We start from the raw sequence: 21,878 nt of genomic DNA on the forward strand, positions 1-21,878 counted from the left end.
ATAGAAGACCCTCTTAAGGGATCTTCAATAGATAAAAGACCCCTTAAAGGTGTCTTCTACAGATAGAAGACTTCCCAAAATGGTTTTGTATAAATGGAAGACCTCCTAGTGCGGATTTTTACTTATAGAAGACCTCCTAAAGGGCTCTTATATAAACAGAAACCCTCCTAAAGGGCACTTCTACAGACAGAAGACCTCAAAAAGGAGTCTTCTAAAGAAAGAAGACACCCCCTATGGGATCTTCAATAGATAAAAGACACCCTATAGGGGTCTTCTAAAGATAGAAGATCCCATAATGGGGTCTTCTACCAATAGAAGTATTCATAAAGGGTTCTTTTACCGATAGAAGACCTCCTAAAAGATCCTTCTATAGGTGGGAGACCTCTTAAAGATCTTTTACTCAAACAGAAACCTTTTAGGTGGTATTCTATCGGTAGAAGACCCCTTTAGGAGATCTTCTGTCTGTAGAAGACCCCATTATGAAGACTTCTATCTTTAGAAGACCCCTATAGGGTGTCTTTTATCTATTGAAGATCCATTAGGGGGTGTCTTCTTTCTTTAGAAGACTCCTTCTTTGGATCTTCGTTCGCTTTAGAAGACAGAAAACCTCCAAAAGGAGTCTTCTAAAGATGAAAAATTCCCAACAGGAATCTTCTTAAGATAGAAGTCCTCCTTAAGGATCTTCTATAGATAAAACACCTCTCAAAGGGGTCTTCTATACAAAAGACCTCCTAATAGGCTATTGAAGTAATAGAAATAGATAAACACCCCCAAAAGGAGCCTTCTGTAAGGGATTTTAGACAAAGGACCATTTAAAGGGGTTTCCTACAGATAGAAGACCTCATAATAGACCTTCTACAGATAGAAGACCTCATAATGGGGTCTTATATAGACAGAAGATCTCTTAAAGGGGTCTTCTAGCGATAGAAGACCTACTAAAAAACCTTCTATAGGTGGGAGACCTCCTAAAGGGGTCTTACATAAACAAAACCTCTCCTAAGGGAAACGTTTAAAGAGATAAAACCTCCAAAAAAGTTTTCTAAATATGGAAGACCACCAAAAAAGTCTTCTAAAGATAGAAGACCCCCCAAGAGGAGTCTTCTAAAGATAGAAGACCCCCCAAGAGAAGTCTTCTTAAGATAGAAGATGCCCTTAGGGGATCTTCTTTAGATAAAACACCCCTTAAAGGAATCTCATTTATGTAGAAGGCCTCATATTGAGGTCTTCTTCAGGATTGGATCTTCTTCATATAGAAGACCTTCTAAAGTGCACTTCTACAAACAGAATACGTCAAAAAGTAGTCTTTAAAAGATTAAAGATCCCAAAAAGCAGTCTTCCAAAGATAGAAGACCCCCTTAAGCGATCTTTTAAACGGGTCTACTATATATAGAAAACCTCATATTGAGGTCTTCTGCAGATATAATTCCTCCAATTGGAAGTCTTAAAAAAGGTCTTCTATAGATGGAAGACCAGCTAATGGCGACCGTCAATAGGTTTCTAACAATTAGATTATGGTTTATGTATTTAGAACTAAAAAAAATCACAACACAGCACTTACCTGTCTCACTGTTTCACCCCTCAAACTGGCATTCTCATCGGGTTCTAAAATCCGCAACTTTACAAATGAAATCATGGCAGCCTTCTCCACACAACTATGGGCCTCCTTGGAACAATATGCCATTAGTTTCGAGAGCAAAAGACATTCCTCCACAAATGGATGTTGAGACTTGAGACGTTTTATGGCCTGGGCACGGGCTGCCAACAACGATACCAATATACACTCCGAAGCAGAGGTCTAAGAAAAAACAACAAATCACCTAGACTCACTTACATTTATCGCTTTCCCATCCATCTTACCTGTATCACCCCACCACCTGTGCTACCCTCTTTCAAGGCCAAAAAATGATCGGGCAAACCAATTGCCTTACCCAACCAATCCAACACAATTGTTTCCAGTTCTGTACAGGCAGGACTGGCGGCCCATGAGAAACCAATACAGCCAATACCGTCACCCAACATATCACCCAAAATCGAGGGAAATGAATTACCCGCCGGAAAGTATGCATGAAATCTTGGATGTTGCCAATGTGTTACACCGGGCATTATTTTTTCTTCTACATCGTTCATGATTTTGTCCCAATCTTCGGGGTCATGAGGGGCCTCAGCTGGGTTTTGAAATATATTCAAAGTCAATATTGCTAAAATTGAGGTTAGTTATATGATGAGATAGGTGTACCTGGTAGTAAATGCCTTAAATATCCTGGTTCCACACTTGGTGTAACCCGTCTCTCATTCAGTGTCTCCAAATATTGGCATATATACTCGACCATTTCGGCACCTCTTTTACGAAATTCGTTACTGTCCATGTTTGGTCCCTAAGAGATTCTGAAAGGGGTAGATACAATTTTAACGACAAAAATATATAAATTTTTTTAGTGTTAACGGAAGGATTTTGCTGTTAGAAAATGTTAAATTTGCTGAAATTAAAATACTCTCGCGGCCGTGTCATTCTTCCAAACACGCGCATCCAATATTTAAAGTTACAAAATTTCCCAAAAGCCTTTAATTTTCCCCAATACAGATTGTTTATCATGTACGGGATTCAAAAAAAATGTGTTTACGAAGTACACCATTGCGACTGATAGATGACACCACGTATACGCCTCATGATCCAGATTTAGTTATAGGCGAAACTATTCAAAGTTTTTCGAAGATTAAGTGGACCCAGTGAAGAAAGAAGAATGTTCTATATGGACGGAAGATCTTTCCAATCGAACCTTCTTAAGGTCTTTTATGAATGAACAACATTTTAGAGATAATATTTCGAACGACTTCTATGGATGGAGAACTTCCAAAGGCCGTCATCTATGTATAGAAGAAGTTCAACGTATCTCTCCGAATAGTTAACAAAAATTGCCCATAAAAAGAGGACTTACACCCATATGGACCTGGATGGATGATCCAGATCTATCTATAAACAGAAACTGTTCAAAGGTTTTATTAGATTAAATAGATCCAGGGACTCTGGGTGACGTAGGGGATGGAAGATACCAAGCAACGGTCTTGACCGGCTTTAACATGGCATCTCAAGTGGACACTGACCTCCCCGTGGTGTCACCTGGGGAACTACCTTTAACACCCGTTAAAGGTAGTGAGCTAACATGTGCCGCGCGTTCACCCATAAGAACGTTAAAAACTTGGGTTTGGGCGTCGGGTTAGTAACCCTCCCCTAGAAAAACAGCCCACTATGAAGAAACGAAAGAAAAGAAAAACAAATCCCTCAAAAGTTGACGACCCCCGCAAACGTTTTAAGGACCATGATATGCGAATCTGCACCTGGAATGTTCGCACTCCTTATAGAGAAGGTACAGTTTACGCATTGGCAGATGTACTTGAAAAGTACAAGGCCGACATTACTGGCATACAGGAAATACGATGGAACGGGAAAGGCATCACAACAACACCTACAGGTGACGCACTGTATTATAGCTGCCATGACACAAAGCATGAATTTGGTTGCGGATTTGTAGTTGGTCGGAGGTTAAAACATCTGGTCTCCAGTGAATGAAAGACTCGCTGCAATTCGATTAAAGGCAAAATTCTTCAACGTCAGCTTTATTTGCGCTCATGCTCCCACTGAAGACAAGGACGAACAGACCAAAGATATATTTTACGAGCGCTTAGAAGAAACATATGACCGTTGCCCTGCCCATGACATTAAAATCATTCTAGGCGATTTTAATGCCAAAATTGGAAAGGAGAATATCTTTGGCTCAACAGTCGGGAAATTCAGCCTCCACAGTGAAACATCTGACAATGGTATGAGGCTGATAGACTTTGCAGCTGCAAAAAACATGGTAGTTAGCAGTACCAGATTTAATCATCTCGATATTCATAAGGGCACCTGGCTGTCTCCGGATCAGAAAACAAGAAATCAAATTGATCATGTTGTGATAGATGGAAGACATTCATCGAGCGTGTTGGATGTTCGATCGTTCCGAGGCGCAAACATTGATTCGGACCACTACCTTGTTGCAGCAAAGGTACGCACCCGCTTAAACGTAGCAAACAAAGTACGAACAGACACAACACGAAAGTTAGACATCGGTAAGCTGCAATCACAACAGACAGCCACAGCATATTCCACTCAACTAGCCCAATTGCTTAATCAAAACACTCCTCATCCCGATAACATATCAGCGCAATGGCAAATCATTGCCCACTCCATGCAAACAGCCGCAAAATCCATACTTGGATACCAGAGGCCTCCACCAAGGAATCCATGGTATGATCAGGAGTGTCGTGCTGCCACCGAAGAGAAAAATGCGGCATATAGAGCTACTTTGCAATCAGTAGCAACGCGTAGCGCACGAGAGAGGTATCGGGAGAAAAGGAGAGAGGAGAAACGTCTTTTGCGCAGGAAAAAGAGAGAGGTGGAAAAGCGGGAGTGTGAACAAATCGAGAAGTACAGGAGACAGAATGAAGTCCGAAAATTCTACCAAAGAGTGAATCATCAAACAGATGGCTTTGGAACTGGCACATCCTCTTGTAGAGACCAGCAAGGTAATCTGGTAACTGATACAGATAGTGCGCTAAGGATATGGAAAGAGCATTTTTCCAAACTGTTGGTATCCAATAGTAGCGAAGTCGACGAAGACACCACATATCCAATCCAAGAAGATGTTATTGAATGTATGTATGTATACCACCCGGCCAAGATGAGGTAAAGACAGCAATAAACCGGCTGAAGAATAATAAGGCAGCAGGAGCTGATGGCCTACCAGCCGAGCTGTTTAAAACCGGAGACGACACACTGATAAGGTGTATGCATCAGCTAGTTAGCTCCATCTGGCAGAAAGAACGCGTACCCGACGTTTGGAATCTGAGCATCCTGTGCCCCGTCCACAAGAAGGGAGATAAGACTATAGGGGCATAAGTCTACTCCCTATTGCCTACAAGATCGTGTCAGGGATATTGTGCGAACGACTAAAGCCAATGGTCAACGAGATAATTGGACCATACCAATGCGGCTTTAGACCTGGCAAGTCCACCATTGACCAGATATTTACCCTGCGGCAAATCCTGGAGAAGACCCAAGAGATGCAGATCGACACCTACCACCTTTTTGTCGATTATAAATCAGCCTTCGACAGCCCGCTACGTTCAAAAGTATTCCAAGCAATGCACAGTGGATCCACTTGTATGGAGAAAGTGGCCAAAAATATTTAGAGTGTAAAAATCAAGCCAATGGCCGATTACAGCTTTGTGCTGCTGCGAAGAGTGTTTTAAGAAACCACGAGCGTAACATTCTCCCCCCTTACCCTCTGGAGGGGGTATACGGTAAAAATTGTTTTATGCTGTTAATACATAATGACATGAACAAAGTTCCCGATTATCTTATGATGCAAAAATAGGCTTGGGGAAACAAAATAATCCCCAAAACAACATAAAATCTAACCAATTAAGCCGATTAAAAAAATCAATATTTTTGTCTGAAAATTGGTAAAATTTGAAATATAGATCTTATAGCGTTCTTCCTGGAAGGCACATACCACCAACGTAATACTAATTTGGAAGAAGATTTCTTCATCTTGCCACTGATGCCAATTATGTTAATGTACGTGGTCAGCTAACAGAGTTATACGCTAATATATCCATAGAAACCCTATTCTAGGCCAGCTTTTGTCAGCATCCCACCATTTATAGTCTGGCACTAGATGGCAGCTGATTTTAATACTGAATAATCTTAAACCCATGACCTACTTTGGAAAATTATTCCCGAGGTGGGCACTGGTGGACATCATGACTATAACCTTAGGTCAAATTTAAGTATATTATCGAATTAGCATTACAAAATACACTAAGAAAATATGCAGATAACTAGATTTTCACAACACGCTAAAACACTATTTTTTAATGAAAATTAAGCTATTACCTCCTCCTTCAAAGTCCACTATAATATTTTGCTATACGTATTACTTTCGCGATAGTTTGAATATATTTACTTGTACTTAAAACATAGGTTGTACTCACAACAAAAAATATTAGTCAAATGTTCCGACTTTTGAAGCTATTCTTAAGAAGATCGCGTTCGAATGAAACAAAAACTAATATATTTTTAAAAAGGTCCATGTCATAGCTGTCAGAGTTGCCAGATGTTGTACCAAAATTTTGACATTCATTTTTTTATTTTTGGCCAATGGGTGGATCCACTGTGCAATGTCTGAATTTGGTATCCCCGCAAAGCTCATTCGGCTTTGTAAAATTACTCTAACTGACACAAGATCATCAGTTAAAATAGAAAAGAACCTCTCCGAAGAGTTTTGTACCAAAAGAGGTTTCAGGCAAGGAGACAGCCTTTCGTGTGACCTTTTCAACATCCTGCTAGAAAAGGTTATACGAGAGGCAAACGTCAAAAGAAGTGGCACAATCTACACCAATAGCCACAAGTTACTTGCTTATGCTGATGATATAGACATCATGGGACGATCAGTAAAAGAAGTAACCGATACCTTTATGAAGGTCGAAGGAGAATCTGCTAAAGTGGGTCTGGCGGTAAACGGCGAGAAGACCAAGCTGATGGTGTCGACGCGCGTCCTTTCAGATCGGACCAACTGTTGAAGTTGGTTCCTATAATTTTGAGGTAGTAAAAGACTTCGTATACCTCGGCACCGCCGTAAACACAACAAAAGACATCAGTTGTGATATAACAAGTAAAAAAGTATCAGTCGGCTTTGCCGACAGAGATATACCCTCAGCCTGTATATATCAAACAATGAAAAACGTATGTATTTAGGGGTTTTTAAAAATTTTCGGCATTTGAACCGACAAAAATGTTCATTGGGATTAGAGATCAAAAGTTTTGCGGAGGAGATACTAAAATGAATGGTTCTACATTGACCATTATGGAAGTGGATGTCCAGCCACTACATATGGTGCCATAGGTGGTTTTTACACCCTTCGGGATGTTTGCCCAAGAAGTATGGACTTGCCCCTGAAAAAATGTTTACCAACGTAATTGGGGCAGCGAATGCAAGTTGCTTCAACAAAAATTAAAGTGATTCGATAGCAGGTCTTAAAGTGAACTTATCCAAAATTTTGTGTGAGGGGTACCCTATGGAGTGGACAAATATAGTCCATATTTGAACCTGATCTATATCTGGTAGATATATTAGGATGTGTAAAGTATAGACCAATTCGGCCACTCCCTTGAAGAGTTACCGTACGAACATTTTTTTCGAACATTTTTGAACTTTTGTGGGGGAGGTACCTGAAGGAGTGGACCGATAGGGCTTATCTTCAAACTTAAACTATGTTTGGACAAAGTATTACTAACACCATATTTTGGACCGAATCGGCAGATCCGTTCGAGAGTTATCTTGCGCTCCAACCACCTTACACGGTGTCATAGGGTTTTTTTGCAACTTTCATGCTATTTTCTCAGGAAGTATGGACGTTCCCCTGATGAAACTTGTACCTTCGTATGGAGGGCAGTGAATACAAGTTGCTAAAACAAAAATCAAAGCGATTCGAGAGATGGCCCTAAACTGAATTTTTCCGAAATTTTGTGTGGGAGGTACCCGAAGGAATGGACCTATTGAGACCATATTGGAACCTCATATTACTCTGGTAGAAAGTTTACAGTATACAAAGTATGGACCAAATCGGTCACTCCCTTCAAAAGTTATCGTGCGCACAAACTTTCCGAACATTTTCGAACTTTTGTGGGGGAGGTACCGGAAGGGGTGGACCGATGTAGCTCATCTTCGAACTTAAACTAAGTTTGGGCAAAATATTACGAAAGCCAACATTTGAATCGAATCGGTTCATCCGTTCGAGAGTTATCGTGCGCTCCAGCCAGCAGGACAGACAGACAGACGGACGGACATGGCTAGATTGACTCCAAATTGTCTGAAACACATTTCGTCCAAACATACTTGGGGTCTAAAACCATTATTTCGATGAGGCACATTTTTATACCCTCCACCATATGGAGGGTATAATTAAATTTGTCATTCCGTTTGTAACACATCGAAATATTCGTCGGAGACCCTATAAAGTATATATATTATTGATCAGCATAAAATTCTATGTCGATCTGACCATGTCCGTCTGTCCGTCAGTCCGTCCGTCCGTCTGTCTGTCTGTTGAAATCAAGATACAGCTCGCAATTTTAAAGATAGAAAGTCAACATTTAGTACAGAAGTTTTTTTTTTTTGATATAGCCCCCATAGAACGGTACCTCGGTATTTTTAAGGTTTTAGCTTCATTATACTACCAAAATGGCTAAAATTTGGTACGTAGTCTTCTTTAGGGGTATAAAACTTTCCCCGAGAATTTTGTCGGTATCGGTCCACACCTTCATATAGCCCCCTTAGAACGGTACCTCCCGATTTTCGGTATTTTTAAGGTTTTAGCTTCATTATCCTACCAAAATGGCTGAAATTTGGTACGTAGTTTTCTTTAGGGGTATAAAACTTTCCTCCAGAATTTTGTCGGTATCGGCCCACACCTTCATATAGCCCCCATGGAACGGACCTCCCGATTTTCGGTATTTTTAGGGTTTTAGCTTCATTATCCTACCAAAATGGCTGACATTTGGTACGTAGTCTTCTTTAGGGGTATAAAACTTTCCCCCAGAATTTTGTCGGTATCGGTCCACACCTTCATATAGCCCCCATAGAACGGTACCTCCCGATTTTCGGTATTTTGAAGGTTTTAGATTCATTATCACACCGAAATGGCTGAAATTTGGTACTTAGTCTACGTTGGCGTTATAAAACTTTCCCCCAGAACTTTGTCGGTATCGGCCCATGCCTTTATATAGCCCTCATAGAACGGTACCTCCCGATTTTTGGTATTTTGAACGTTGTGGCCTCAATATTCCACCGAAATGGCTGAAATTTTGTATTTAGACTTCGTTGGGGTACTCAAACTTCCCTTTTAAATTTGTCGGTATAGGTCCACGCCTTCATATAGCCCCCATGGAAAGGCACCTCCCGATTTTTCGTATTTTGAAGGTTGTGTCTTCAATATTCCACCAAAATGGCTGAAATTTGGTATTTAGTCTTCAATGTGATGTAAAACTGTTCGCCAGAAATATGTCTGTACAAGTCCACGCTTTCATATTGCCCCATTTCTGACGAAAATTCGTCGGTATAGGTCCACGTTTCGATATAGCCCCCATAGAACGGTACCTCCCGATTTTCGTAATACTGAAGATTGTGACGTCAATATTCTACCGAAATGGCTGAAATTCGTTATTTCGTCTTCCAAGAATTATAAAATATTCCAGAAGAGTATTATCAGTATAGGTCCACGTCTTCCTATATCCCCATAGAAGCGTACTTCTTGATGTTCGGTATTTTTTAAGTTTTAGCCACATTCTCTTACCGAAATATAGGAAATTTGGTATTTAGTCTTCTTTGAAGCTAAAAACTTTCCGTCAGAAATTTGTTGGTATAGATCGACGTTTTGAAATAGCCCCCATAGAATGGGTGCTACTTACTTCAATATAACTTGTGGTGGAGGGTATAACAAGTTCGGCCCGGCCGAACTTAACGCCGTTCTTACTTGTTATCGTATCAAAGTGTATATACCCTCCTTAGCCTAAAGGCTGAGGGTATAAGAATTCACAATATGTAAATACAAATAAGTACGAATAACGCCATTGCGTATGATATATGGCACAACGTATACGAATCATCATCCGGTTTATACAATTTCAAAGAAGAAAATTCGATTTATTTTATACTTTCCGCTTATCACGAAAGATCTCCTAAGTGACCTTAAGACATAGTTTATCATCTAAGGCTTTTCCAAAGAACGAATACTTGAATAGGTATTCTTTTAATGGAAAATTGTCTAAAGATGTTTTAATTAAAAAATCTGTGAATGCGAAGTACATTATAGCGAATGATATATGACACGGCGTATACGCCTCATGATCCCAGGTTTTCTTAGATGAAATGGACCAAGTGACTCTCTATGAATTAAAGACTTTTCAAATGTCATATCCTATTGATGAAGAAGTTTAGAATAGCCTTTTGTGAATCAAAAACATTATAAATGCGGAATATTTTATATATGAAAAATCTTCCAACGTTTTTTTATGTAAAACCTTCCAAATTTCATCTTCTTCTTCTACCTACTGCTGAAATATTTGTTACGTGCCTCTATAAATAAATTATTTTGTACGGGTTTTCCAAAGAAAGAATATCTACTGTTCAAAGACATCTTATAATGCAAAATCTTCTAAAGATCTTTTTATTTTAAATATATGAATGCAAAGTACACCGTTGCGAATGTTATATGACACTACGTATGCGCCACAGTTGGTCATCGTATAACTTATGGACCAATATGCCAGGACGCATGGACTTGTCCACAGAAAACATAATACCGCTGTAAGCAGGACAAAAGCGAACAGCATCGGCATACATTTCCAAAGGATCTTCCAAAAGACCTTAAACTGCACTTAGACACAAATATTGAACTTCTGTGGAGGAGGTACCCAAAGATACCTCAATTTTAAAAGTTAAACTAAATTTGGACAAAATATTAGGAGATCCAACGTTTGGACCAAATTTGTTCAAGAGATATCGTGCATACCACTTAAGTGACATTTTTTTAAATATTAGGGGGAAGTACCGGAAGTTGTGGACTGGTTTTGTCTATCTTCGAACTGAAAGTATGACGAAATATGATTAAGGCCAAATGTTGGATCAAATCGGCTAGTTCGAGAGTTATCGTGCTCTCCAGCCTACATTTGGTGCCATAGGGGTTTTTTACACTTATCGGGCTGTTTTCTCAAGAAGTTTGGACTTGCCCCTGAAAAAATTTTTACCGTCGTAATTGAGGCAGCGAATGCAAGTTGATTCAAAACAATCAATGTGATTCGAGAGCAGGTCTTAAAGTGAACTTATCCGTAAGTATGTGTGATAGGTACCCGAAGGAGTGGACAAACCTAGTCCATATTCGAACATGATCTATATCTGCTAGATATATTAGGATGGGTAAAGTATGAACTAAATCGGTCACTCCCTTCAAGAGTTATCGTGCGAACAATTTTTCCGAAAATTTTTGAACTTTTGTGGAGGAGGTACCTGAAGGAGTGGACCGATATGGCTTATGTTCGAACATAAACTATGTTTGGACAAAATATTACGAAGGGCAGATTCTCGAACAAATCGGTTGATCCGTTCGAGAGTTGTTTTGCGCTCCAACCACTACACACGGTTTTATAGGGGTTTTTTGCATATTTCAGAATATTTTCTCAGAAAGTATGAACTTGCCCCTAATAAGACATGTAAGCGCGGCAGTGAATAAAAGTTGCTACAACAAAAATCAAACAGATTCGAGAACAGGTCCTAAACTGAACTTTTCCGAAATTTTGTGTGGGAGGTACCCGAAGGAGTGGACCGATTGGGTCCATGTTGCAACCTCATCTAAGTCTGGTAGAAATTTCACGATGGGCAAAGTATGGACCAAATCGGTTATTCCCTTCAAGAGTTACCGTGCGCACAAATTTTCCGAACATTTTCGAATTTTTGTGGGGAGGTACCGGAAGGAGTGGACCGATAAAGCCCATCTTCGAACTTAAACTAAGTTTGGACAAAATATTACGAAAGCCAAATTTTGGACCGAATCGGTTAATCCGTTCGAGAGTTATCGTGCGCACCAGCCAGACAGGCGGCCGGACATTGCTAAATCGACTCCAAATTTTCGGAAACACATTTCGTCATACTTGGGGTCTAAAACCATTATTTAGATGAGGCACATTTTGCCCGTATGAAAGGGTATATACCCTCGTTAGCGTAAATGCTGAGGGTATAAAAATGCTTAAAGGGACCGCTATTGGTGCACTTACTCTATTCCATCCGAATGTCATATGACATATGTCAAGGAACCAGAAGTCTGCTTACCAAAAATTGTTATCATGGATCGAAGTTTTTTTAAAGAGCCCCCATATAACGGTAACTAATGATTTAACGTGCCACCGTGGTGCAGTGGTATGCACACCTGTCTTGCACGCTGAAGGTCGTGGGTTCGATTCCCCGGCCAGGCAACATCAAACATTTTTCAACGGTGGCAAAATACCCCTCAGTAATGTTGGCGACATTTCCTGAGTATTTCAGCCTTGTAAAACTTCTCTACAAGTGGTGTCTTAGACACGCCGTTCGGACTCGGCGATAAACAGTAGGTCCCATGTCATTGAGCTAATATGAATCGGGGTGCACTCATTGATATGAGAGAAGTCTCCCTTGTCCCTCCTGGGATGTTTGTGGAACAATTATTATAATGATTTAACGTATTTTGGTTTTTAGCCACATTTTCCAATCGAATTGGTAAATTGAAATGTCGGGTCCTCCATGGACAGGACTTTATTAATTTCTATATGGGATTCAGTTGTAAACATATTGAAACTAAGGAAACCAAAAGATTATGTTAAAATATTGGAAGGTGAGCTCCTAAAAACGACAATTTTCGCCGGTTTTTTGGAAACACATAATTATTGCAAATTTGTGGAGTACAAAATAGCTACTTTCCGTTACATTGTGTTCATTTTTATACCCTCAGCATTTATGCTAAAGAGGATATATACACTTTCATACGGGCAAAATATGCCTCATCGAAATAATGGTATTAGACCCCAAGTATGACGAAATGTGTTTCAGACAATTTGGAGTTGATTTAGCCATGTCCGTCCGTCTGTCTGTCTGTCTGGCTGGAGCGCACGATAACTCTCGAATGGATCAACCGATTCGGTCCAAAATTTGGCTTTCGTAATATTTTGTCCAAACTTAATTTAAGTTCGAAGATGGTTTATTTCGGTCCACTCCTTCCGGTACCTCCCCCACAAAAGTTCGAAAATTTTCGGAAAATTTGTGCGCGCCATATCTCTTGAAACGAGGAACCGATTTGGTCCATACTTTGCCAATCATGAAATGTGTATCATACATAGATAAGGTTACAATATGGACTCAATCGGTCCACTCCTTCGGGTAGCTCCCACACAAAATTTCGAAAAACTTCCGTTTAGGACCTGCTCTCGAATCGCTTTAATTTTTGTTGTAGCAACTTGTATTCACTGCCCACCATACGACGGTACAAGTTTCATCAGGGGCAAGTCCATACTGCCTGAGAAAATAGCCTGAACGGTACAAAAGAATCCCTATGACACCGTGTGAGGTGGTTGAAGCGCAAGATAAATCTAGAACGGATCTGCCGATTCGGTCCAAAATTTGGCCTTATTAATATTTTGTCCAAACATAGTTTAAGTTTAAAGATAAGCCATATCGGTCCACTCCTTCAGGTACCTGCCCCACAAAAGTTCAAAAATGTTCGGAAAAATTATGCGCACAATAACTCTTGATGGGAGTGACCGATATGGTCCATACTTTACACATCCAGATATATTTGGATGTTTGGACCAGATATAGATCAGGTTTGAATATGGACTATATTTGCCCACTCCTTCGGGTACTTCCCACACAAAATTTTGGGTAAATTCACTTTAAGACCTGCTCTCGAATCACTTTGATTTTTGTTGTAGCAAATTGCAATCGCTGCCTCAATTACGACAGTAACAGTTTTTTTCAGGGGCAAGTCCATACTTTTTAAGAAAACAGTCAAAAAGTTGAAAAAAACGATTTGGTCCAAACTTTGGATCTCTAAATATTGTCGAAACTTTATTTATGTTCAAATTTTGGCCCTAGCTGTCCAATCCTTGTGGTACCAAATGTTCTACATTTTTGAGTGGTTAAGGGTCTGTTCGAGGATCCTTTGCACATTTTTACCAAAGGTTTTCTTAGTGGTCCTGTGATAAAAAAATGCCCTATCTATCGATATTCCCGCAAGTTTTTGAGCTTTAATCCTATCCATACCTTTGTCGGTTTATACGCCCAAATTTTTGAAAACCCCCCTAAATACATATTTTTTGTTGGAAAAGAGTACTTCAATCCACAAAGGCTGAGGGTATATCTCTGTCGGCAAAGTCGACTGATACTTTTTTACTTGTTTTTTTTTTTTTTTTTTTTTTTTGTTAGGTAGAAACTTTTTAATAAATTACATGAACATTTTATTAATAAATGCGTTTTTTTTTTTTTGAAAACTAAAGAGTTTTTTATACTTTTTAAAGAATTTTATTTGTTTGGACAATTGTTTGTTTTAATTTTTTATTTTTATTATTATTTTTTATAAAAACACAAAAATCTCACATTTTTATGCAAAATATTAAAAAATCTCAACATTTTCACTTTGACCTTCAAATTCCTTTGTAACTACTAGACCGAATTTGATTTGAAAAATATGAAAATATATATATAAAATATGTTCATAACCCTAGCATATTTTCACGATATTTTCTTATCGTAACCCAGTTTCGTCTAGAATGTTCTCCCCTTTTAAATACAATTTTTTCTTGAGATTTTTCCACAAAGTTCCTTTAGATTTTTATTTAATTGAATATATAATTTTTTGGGATTTTTGACACTAAGGATAGGCTCTTTTCACACAGATTATTAAATTATTGAATAACTATTTGAAATTCCGAAGAATATTATTTCAGAAATATGTATGTAATAAATGTACATTTAAAATAGATATTTATTTGTAATTATTTTTTTTTAAAATTTTGAAATTCTTTTGTTAGTTTTTTTACAAATTAGTTTGTAATGTAATAATAATTTTCCAAAACTCAACATTATTTAAAATTCATTCATGTGTTATTGTTTTCTCAAAATTATCATTTTTTGTCACAAAAAAAATATATATTTTTTTTTAATTTTCTTACACTACACTAAATTGCCACTAAAATTTGTCACTACAATTTTGGAGATTGGAGGTTCACTGTTTTATCCAGTTGCTTAGGTAGCTCGTTAACCGTTTACAAGCGCGGTTGAAACTCAACTGATCAATGCTTTGAAATATCCTTAAAAAGTAAACTCGGTATCTTTGCGTTTTTTTTTTCACTTCACACAACATCATTGGGATGCTTGCATAGTTGTGATGCCAAGGAGGGTCGCAATGGTGGGACAAAGGGTGAAGAGTCATTGGTACATAAAAATATGTGCTATGCGTAGCATTATCCGTAAGTTAATAGATATGCGTTTGAAGGCAGCTAGAAATCATTATCAACACCAGCATCATCATCACCAGCACCATCATCGTCATCTTCATCTATGACAACCACTGACACCAAACAATCAACCAACAACAACAAGTAAAACAAGAGCATGACACCCAGAAGTAGTAGCATCAGTAGTAAATGAACGAAATATTTGTGGTGTTGTACTTTCAATTCCAATTTATTTTTGCTCTTCCTTTATTTTTTTTTATTCATTCATCCACAACAACAACAGCAACAATTGTGCTAGGATCCAGGCCACTCAAAGCCACACACACACGCCAAATGCTAACCAACCAATTCCACAAGTGTTTGGACTTGAAGGATGTCAATAGCTTGCTTATTTCTTTAGTTGTTTTTATTTTTTCTTCTTCTTCTTCCTTTTACATAAAACAATTCTTCAACCCACACAAATGTGGGGAATTTTATTCGCCCAAGTCTTGATAAGAAAATTTTTTCCAACGCCAAGAACTAACTAACCAGCAAACGACAAAATCCCCTCACTGGCTGGTGATGGGAAATCATCACAGTCACCCATTAAGGAATTCGTGAAAATATGCTAAGGCAATGCTAAAGGATAAAAATCAAGAATTCTACACTCGATGAAAATCAAGGAAGAAGAAGAAATGGTAAAGTGCCCTTCACACCATCAGGGCCAGGCAAGGGTAGTGAGCAGAAAAAAATCTTAAAAAATCCACGTCTATTATCCTCTTTGGATGCGTTTAAAAATCTTTAAAAAATCCACGCCTATTGTCCTCTGTGGATGCTTTAAAAAATCTTTAAAAAATCCACTCAAATTGTTCCTTTGTACGCTTTTAAAAATCTTTAAAAATCCAAGCCCATTGTCCTTTTTAGATGCTTTTAGAAATCTTTAAAAAATTCTTGCCTATTGTCCTCTTAAAAATCTTTAAAACAAACCACGCCCATTGTCCTCTTTGGATGCTATTAAAAATCTTTAAAAAATCCACACCTATTGTCTTCTTTGGATGCTTTTAAAAATCTTTAAAAAACCATGCCTATTGTTGTTGTTGTTGTTGTAACAGTGTTTTATTATTATGTTTGTATGTTCGTTCTCCTGTTCAATCTGGCTCTGGGTCTATCTCCAGTTCCAGGAAGTTGGCTACTTCGATGGGATGTAACCACAGATCCTCTGGAGTCAGATGAGTAGGCTTGGCGGGGCAGTTGAATAGGTGCTTAGTATCGTGCGGGCCCATGCCGCATACGATTCCCGCCCAATAGGAATTTAGGCGACTGCAATATCCTGAGCGTAATTGAGCCAAAACTACTCTGGTTTGTCGTGGCAGCTGACGCTCTTCAGCTGCGATATATTGTTGGACCGTCATCTCTAGAGCATGAATATCCTTCTTGATATGCCTGGGTGTATCGGTGGCCAGCAGATGGTGATTGCGATGGCTCTCACAGTAACACCCGAGCAAGTATTGCAACGATAGCATCTCATTATGTTGTCGTACTGGAAGAATCTTTGTCTCCTCATATAGATGGTCCACTGTAGTTTTGAGGAGGCACCCTGTTGCTGTTCTCAGCGCGGCGTTTTGACAAATTTGAATCTTATCCCACTGGGTGTCACATAAATTCGGGGACCAAACTGGCGCCGCATAGCTTACCACTGACCGACCTATCGCTTTATACGTGGTCAACAAGGTTTCTTTATCTGCACCCCAAGTGCTACCGGCTAGGGACTTGAGGACCTTGTTCCTACATTTCAGTTTATCGCAGATAGCTGTGGCATGCGAGGACGACGTGAAAGTGGTGTCGAATGTGACCCCTAAAATTTTGGGGCAGTTTGTGGTCGGAATTCTGTTACCATCGACCCTGATATTCAACTCTCTTCTATACTGTGCCGTCCATGTGGTGAACAGAATGGCCGTCGGCGGATATCTGCATATTCCTCGCGTGGAAAAAGGTGGTAAGATCGGTTAAATAGGAGTTCAGTCTCTCACAGATGTCATCAGGATAGGTACCTGACGCCAGGATCGTACAATCATCCGCATACGTTACAATCTCAATGCCGTCTGGAGGGGGCGGAATACAGGAAAGGTAGAGGTTAAACAGTTCCGGAGATATCACCCCTACTTGGGGAACTCCCTGTTTCACTCTACGGGGCTTGGATTTCTTGTTCCTGAATTCCACATACGACTGGCGACCACACAAATAGTTGATTATCCAACGTTTCAGACTTGGCCGGAGGGTTGTCTGCTCGATGTCCTCGTCAAGCGCCACCATCACTGTTCTATCACACGGCCTCTCCTGGTTGAGTCCTCGACAAATATGTGTGGAGATGGCGTGCAGCGCTGTTGTCGTGCTGTGCTGCTTACGGAATCCATGCTGATGATCGGCAACTTGATAGCTATTTCTAATGCTAGGGAGGACTAAGGCCTCAAGGGTCTTCGCTACAGGTGACAAAAGCGAAATCGGCTTGTACGATCCACCTTTGCTGGCATCCTTGCCTGGCTTCAGTAGCGGGACCACCCTGCCCATTTTCCAGACTTCGGGAACAATAAGGTTGGCTAGCGACAGGTTGAGAACTTTAGTGAGATACTCCACTCCCGGCTCATCCAGCTGTTTCAACATTACTATGGAAATTCCGCCAGGGCCCAACGCTTTGGATGATTTAGCGTTCCTGATGGCGTTCGCAACATCATCCATTGTAATCTGTGGTGGTTCATCCTCGGAAGGAAGAGATCTAATGCGACGTAACACTCTTCTCTTCGCCCTGTCACTCTCGGGGTGCTCGACAAACAGTCGATTGAAGTAACTTGCACACCTCTTCGGGTCAGTCAACGTAACGTCGCCGAACGTGACTGAGGTCAAGTCTTCCCTCCTTCCGGGGTTCGAGAGTGACTTAACCGTTGTCCACAATTTGCTTATACCGGCTCCAATGTTTCAACTCTTCAGATGATTTAACCACTTGTTCCGCTTATGTTCGCCGACCAGCCTGTTAACTTCCAGTGTCAGCTCCCTGACTCTGGGGTCGTCGGTGTTGGTTCGTCGTCATTTGCTAATCCCGTCGCCTCTGCTGGGAAATTTGGTCTTACTTCGGGTATTCGACCAGCAGGTATATGGCGAGCGGCTGCAACATTGATGATGTCTCGGAACGTCCTTTCCGCTACCCGAACATCAGAAGGATTGGGCAATTCTCTGAAGCGGTGATTGGTGAACTCTCTGAAACTCGGCCAATCAGCTTTCCCATGATTGACGAATGTGCGGCGTTCAGAGGTGATGAAATCGGGTGGTCTGCTGATGGAGACAATTATGGGGAGATGGTCTGATCCAAGGGAAATGACGGGTTGCCAGGTGACGTCATTTGTCAGACCAGGTGACACGATGGTTATGTCTGGCGAACTGTGACAAGCTCCTCTAATTCTGGTAGGGGCGTCCTCATTGACCGAGCAAAACGTAGAGCTATCAATCTGCTCAGCCAGCGCTATACCTCTCTGGTCGTTTCCGAGGGCCGAATGCCACATCTCATGATGCGCTTTAAAGTCCCCCAGGACCAGACGATTATGACCTTCCAAAAGCGGACTAATGTCAGGCTTATAATCTGAGATACAGCTATTTCTCGGCGGGATGTATACGTTCAGCAATTCTATCTCGGCAGTTCCACACCTGACTGCTACCCCCATACATTCCATGTACGGGCCATTAGAGGCAGGCTCAAGCGAGATAGGTCTGTTTTGAACAGACTGGTACTGAGCTGTGGTCTTTCAACATGGTTTCCTGCACCGCCGCGACCTTGATCTTCTTCCGATTCATAAAGTCCACTATTTCATCGATCTTACCTCGGAGCCCATTGAAATTAAATTGCAAAAAGGAATCATTTTCGGGGATTGGAACAACAACGGCTGGTGTTAAAAGCTGCGCGTGCGGCTGCTGTTGGGGGGACTGCGGGTGAGTTTCGTAATCCGACGACGAAGGAGTTTCGTAATCTGACGACGACGACTCACTGGGGGCTGTGTTCGCGCAGCATGCAGCAACATAGTCCCTATCGTAGTACCTCGCGTGGGCAAGTCCAGAGCAACCCCTTAAATGCACCCACTCCTGGCATCTATTGCATCTCGCCGAAGATTGGGTGTGGGTGAAGATGCGGATGTGACAAACCGAGCACAAATATGTTGGTCCTGGGTTTTCCTCCGTCCCGGCACGGACCAAAAGAATCCGAAGCAGACATTCCGGGATATGCCGCTCCATCATTTAGGGCCTTAAAAATTTCTTTAAAAAATGTCTTTAAAAAATCTTTAAAAAATCTTTAAAAAATCCAACATTTGAGATGTTGAAATTTTCTTTTAAAAAATCCACGATTTGGGGTACTGAAAATTTCTTTAAAAAATCCACGATTTATGGTGTTGAAAAATTTTTTTAAAAAATCCACGATTTGGGGTACTGAAAATTTCTTTAAAAAATCCACGATTTGGGGTACTGAAAATTTCTTTAAAAAATCCACGATTTGGGATGTTGAAATTTTTTTAACAAATCCACGTTTTGGGAGTGTTGACATTTTTTTAACAAATCCACGTTTGGGGTGGTTGAAATTTTCTTTAAAAAATCCACGATTTGGGGTGTTGAAACTTTCGTTAAAAAGATTCACGTTTTGGAGTGTTAAAAATTTCTTTAAAAAGATTCACGTTTTGGGGTGTTGAAAATTTCTTAAAAAAGATTCACGTTTTGGGGTGTTGAAAATTTCTTTAAAAAATGCACGATTTGGGGCGTTGAAAATTGGTTTAAAAAATAAACGATTTGAGGCGTTGAAAGTTTCTTTAAAAAATCCACCATTTGTGGCCTTGAAATTTTCTTTAAAAAAAAACTCGCGATTTGTGGCCTTGAAACTTTTTCCCAGCACAGAAAAACTAAACAAATACAAACACCTGTACACTGAGGTGGCAGCCGCTGGCCGGAACGCTGATGTTGTGTGGTCCCGGGTCAATCCGGTACAGAGAACCCGCTGCCGTGGGATTGACGCCTATTGTCCTCTTTGGATGTTATCAAAAGTCTTTAAAAAATCGGCGCCTATTGTCGTCTTTGGATGTTATTAAAAATCTTTAAAAAATCCACGTCAATTGCCCTCTTTGGATGCTTTTAAAAATCTTTAAAAAATCTAAGCCTATTGTCCTCTTTGGATGCTTTAAAAAATCCACGCCTATTGTCCTCTTTGGATCTTCCCAAATATATGCCTTTTTTTGCTCAACTTTTTTCTCCGAGTTTATAAATTCCTCTTAAAGGGAAGCGAGCAGCATCATCATTGGTTCTTTAAACGTTTAACTAAGAAATTATCTCACTTACATTGTTAAATGGATTTAAAAATAAATATGACCCTGCCGAGTTGGTGTCGTAACAAGTTACCCATTTTTTACGCCTTCGAAAAACAAACCAAGTCTGTTGGGGTTTTTGCCTGTAATGCATACAGGATAGGCCGCGAAAACAAATTTAATACCAGGACTCACGCTCTGCTTCTATAGAGGATATCAACAAGTTGTTGTTAGTGGTGATGCGAAGCGATGATGACAGCCCACGATAGCTTACAGCACGTACGATTTGATTATTCATCATAAGAAAGAAGGAGGCTAAAGTCATTTATTCAAAAGTATTATTAAATTATGACAGTAGAAATTATCGAATAATACACACCCCATCCATCTCCTTCAACTTCTTATGGTATTGCCTATGTTTAAATATGTAGTCCCCAAATTGTCTGGAAATTCATTCATGATTTCAACATTGCGGTTAGGGTGAGACAACAATATTGGAATTAGAATAACTGTCAGGCTGACTCGCTGGCTGCATGACTGCCTCCCTGCATGTGTCTAGTTTAAATGGGAGTGTCCCTTGTTTTTTGTGGCTAATGTCATGATGACTTTATCACACATTTGGGGTTTCTACTTCGTCTATTCGCTTTGCTGCTCGCTCCTTCACTTAAGTATGCATAACTCATAATCAATGTTCGACGAATTATAATCCATGGGTGATGATACTATTGTGAATTCCAAATTGATTTGCCAAACTTGTCAAATTCTTTTACATAATTTACGATGCCATGGAGCGTGCCATATGATGGGGGTGGCCGTGGTTCATTTCTAGGAATCCAAACTTATTTAAAATAAAACAAAAATACATGTTATTTCTTCGATAATTAAATGTTTCTTTCGAATCGTTAAAAGTGTTTGTCTGTGTCCTCATGTGAATGATAATGAATGATTTCAGGGGTTTTAAACGGATGGGAATGCTTCAAAATTTATGCCTACATAATATCCTAAAAATAGATATTTGAATATTTCTTGAAATATTTGTCTGGAAGAGGGAATTTGTAAAAACAATGAATGTTTAGGTCATCAGAGCTCTGACGATGACACACAAACAGACCCTGTAAAGGTCTTCTATCTATAGAAGACCTCTTAAAAGTCGTATGTTTATAGAAGACCTCGTGCAGGTAGTCTGAATATTATAGGCCTCCTAAAGGTCTTCTACAGACAAATCGCCTGTATATCAATAGAAGACCTCCGAAAGGTCTCCGTCTATAGAAGATCTCTTAAAAGTCTTCTGTTTATAGAAGACCTCGTGCAGGTAGTCTGAATATTATAGGCCTCCTAAAGGTCTTCTATCTATAGACGGCCTCTAAAACGTCTTCGACCAATAGCAGACCTCCTAAAGGTCTTCTACCAATAGAAGACCCTGTAAAGGTCTTCTGTCTTTGTCTATAGAAGGCCTCATAAAGGTTTTCTGCCCATAGAAAACTCTC

The 21,878-nt window shown here is 39.9% G+C and overlaps 2 protein-coding genes across 7 annotated transcripts in view; one reads left to right on the forward strand and one right to left on the reverse strand.

Annotated features, from left to right (window-relative positions):
- Positions 1–21,878, forward strand: part of Rpp25 (ribonuclease P protein subunit Rpp25) — a 153,387-nt gene that overhangs the window by 98,143 nt on the left and 33,366 nt on the right. The gene's annotated exons all lie outside the window — the stretch shown is intronic.
- Positions 1–21,878, reverse strand: part of Tdc2 (Tyrosine decarboxylase 2) — a 77,201-nt gene that overhangs the window by 16,959 nt on the left and 38,364 nt on the right. The window contains exons 1-4 of one of the 2 annotated variants that reach the window (XM_073989093.1): positions 14,795–14,809; positions 2,237–2,385; positions 1,858–2,165; positions 1,559–1,795 (exon numbers count right to left, since the gene is read on the reverse strand). In XM_073989093.1, coding sequence (XP_073845194.1) covers positions 1,559–1,795; positions 1,858–2,165; positions 2,237–2,366 — 675 coding nt within the window. In that variant the 5' untranslated portion in view covers positions 2,367–2,385; positions 14,795–14,809. Of the gene's footprint in view, positions 1–1,558; positions 1,796–1,857; positions 2,166–2,236; positions 2,386–14,794; positions 14,810–21,878 lie in introns of those variants that run through there. The other variant, XM_073989094.1, reaches the window with a different exon arrangement.

The sequence above is a fragment of the Musca autumnalis genome, unplaced genomic scaffold (assembly GCF_047663935.1).
Source record: "Musca autumnalis isolate F117 unplaced genomic scaffold, ASM4766393v1 scaffold_5, whole genome shotgun sequence".
Classification (NCBI taxonomy): Eukaryota; Metazoa; Arthropoda; class Insecta; order Diptera; family Muscidae; genus Musca; species Musca autumnalis.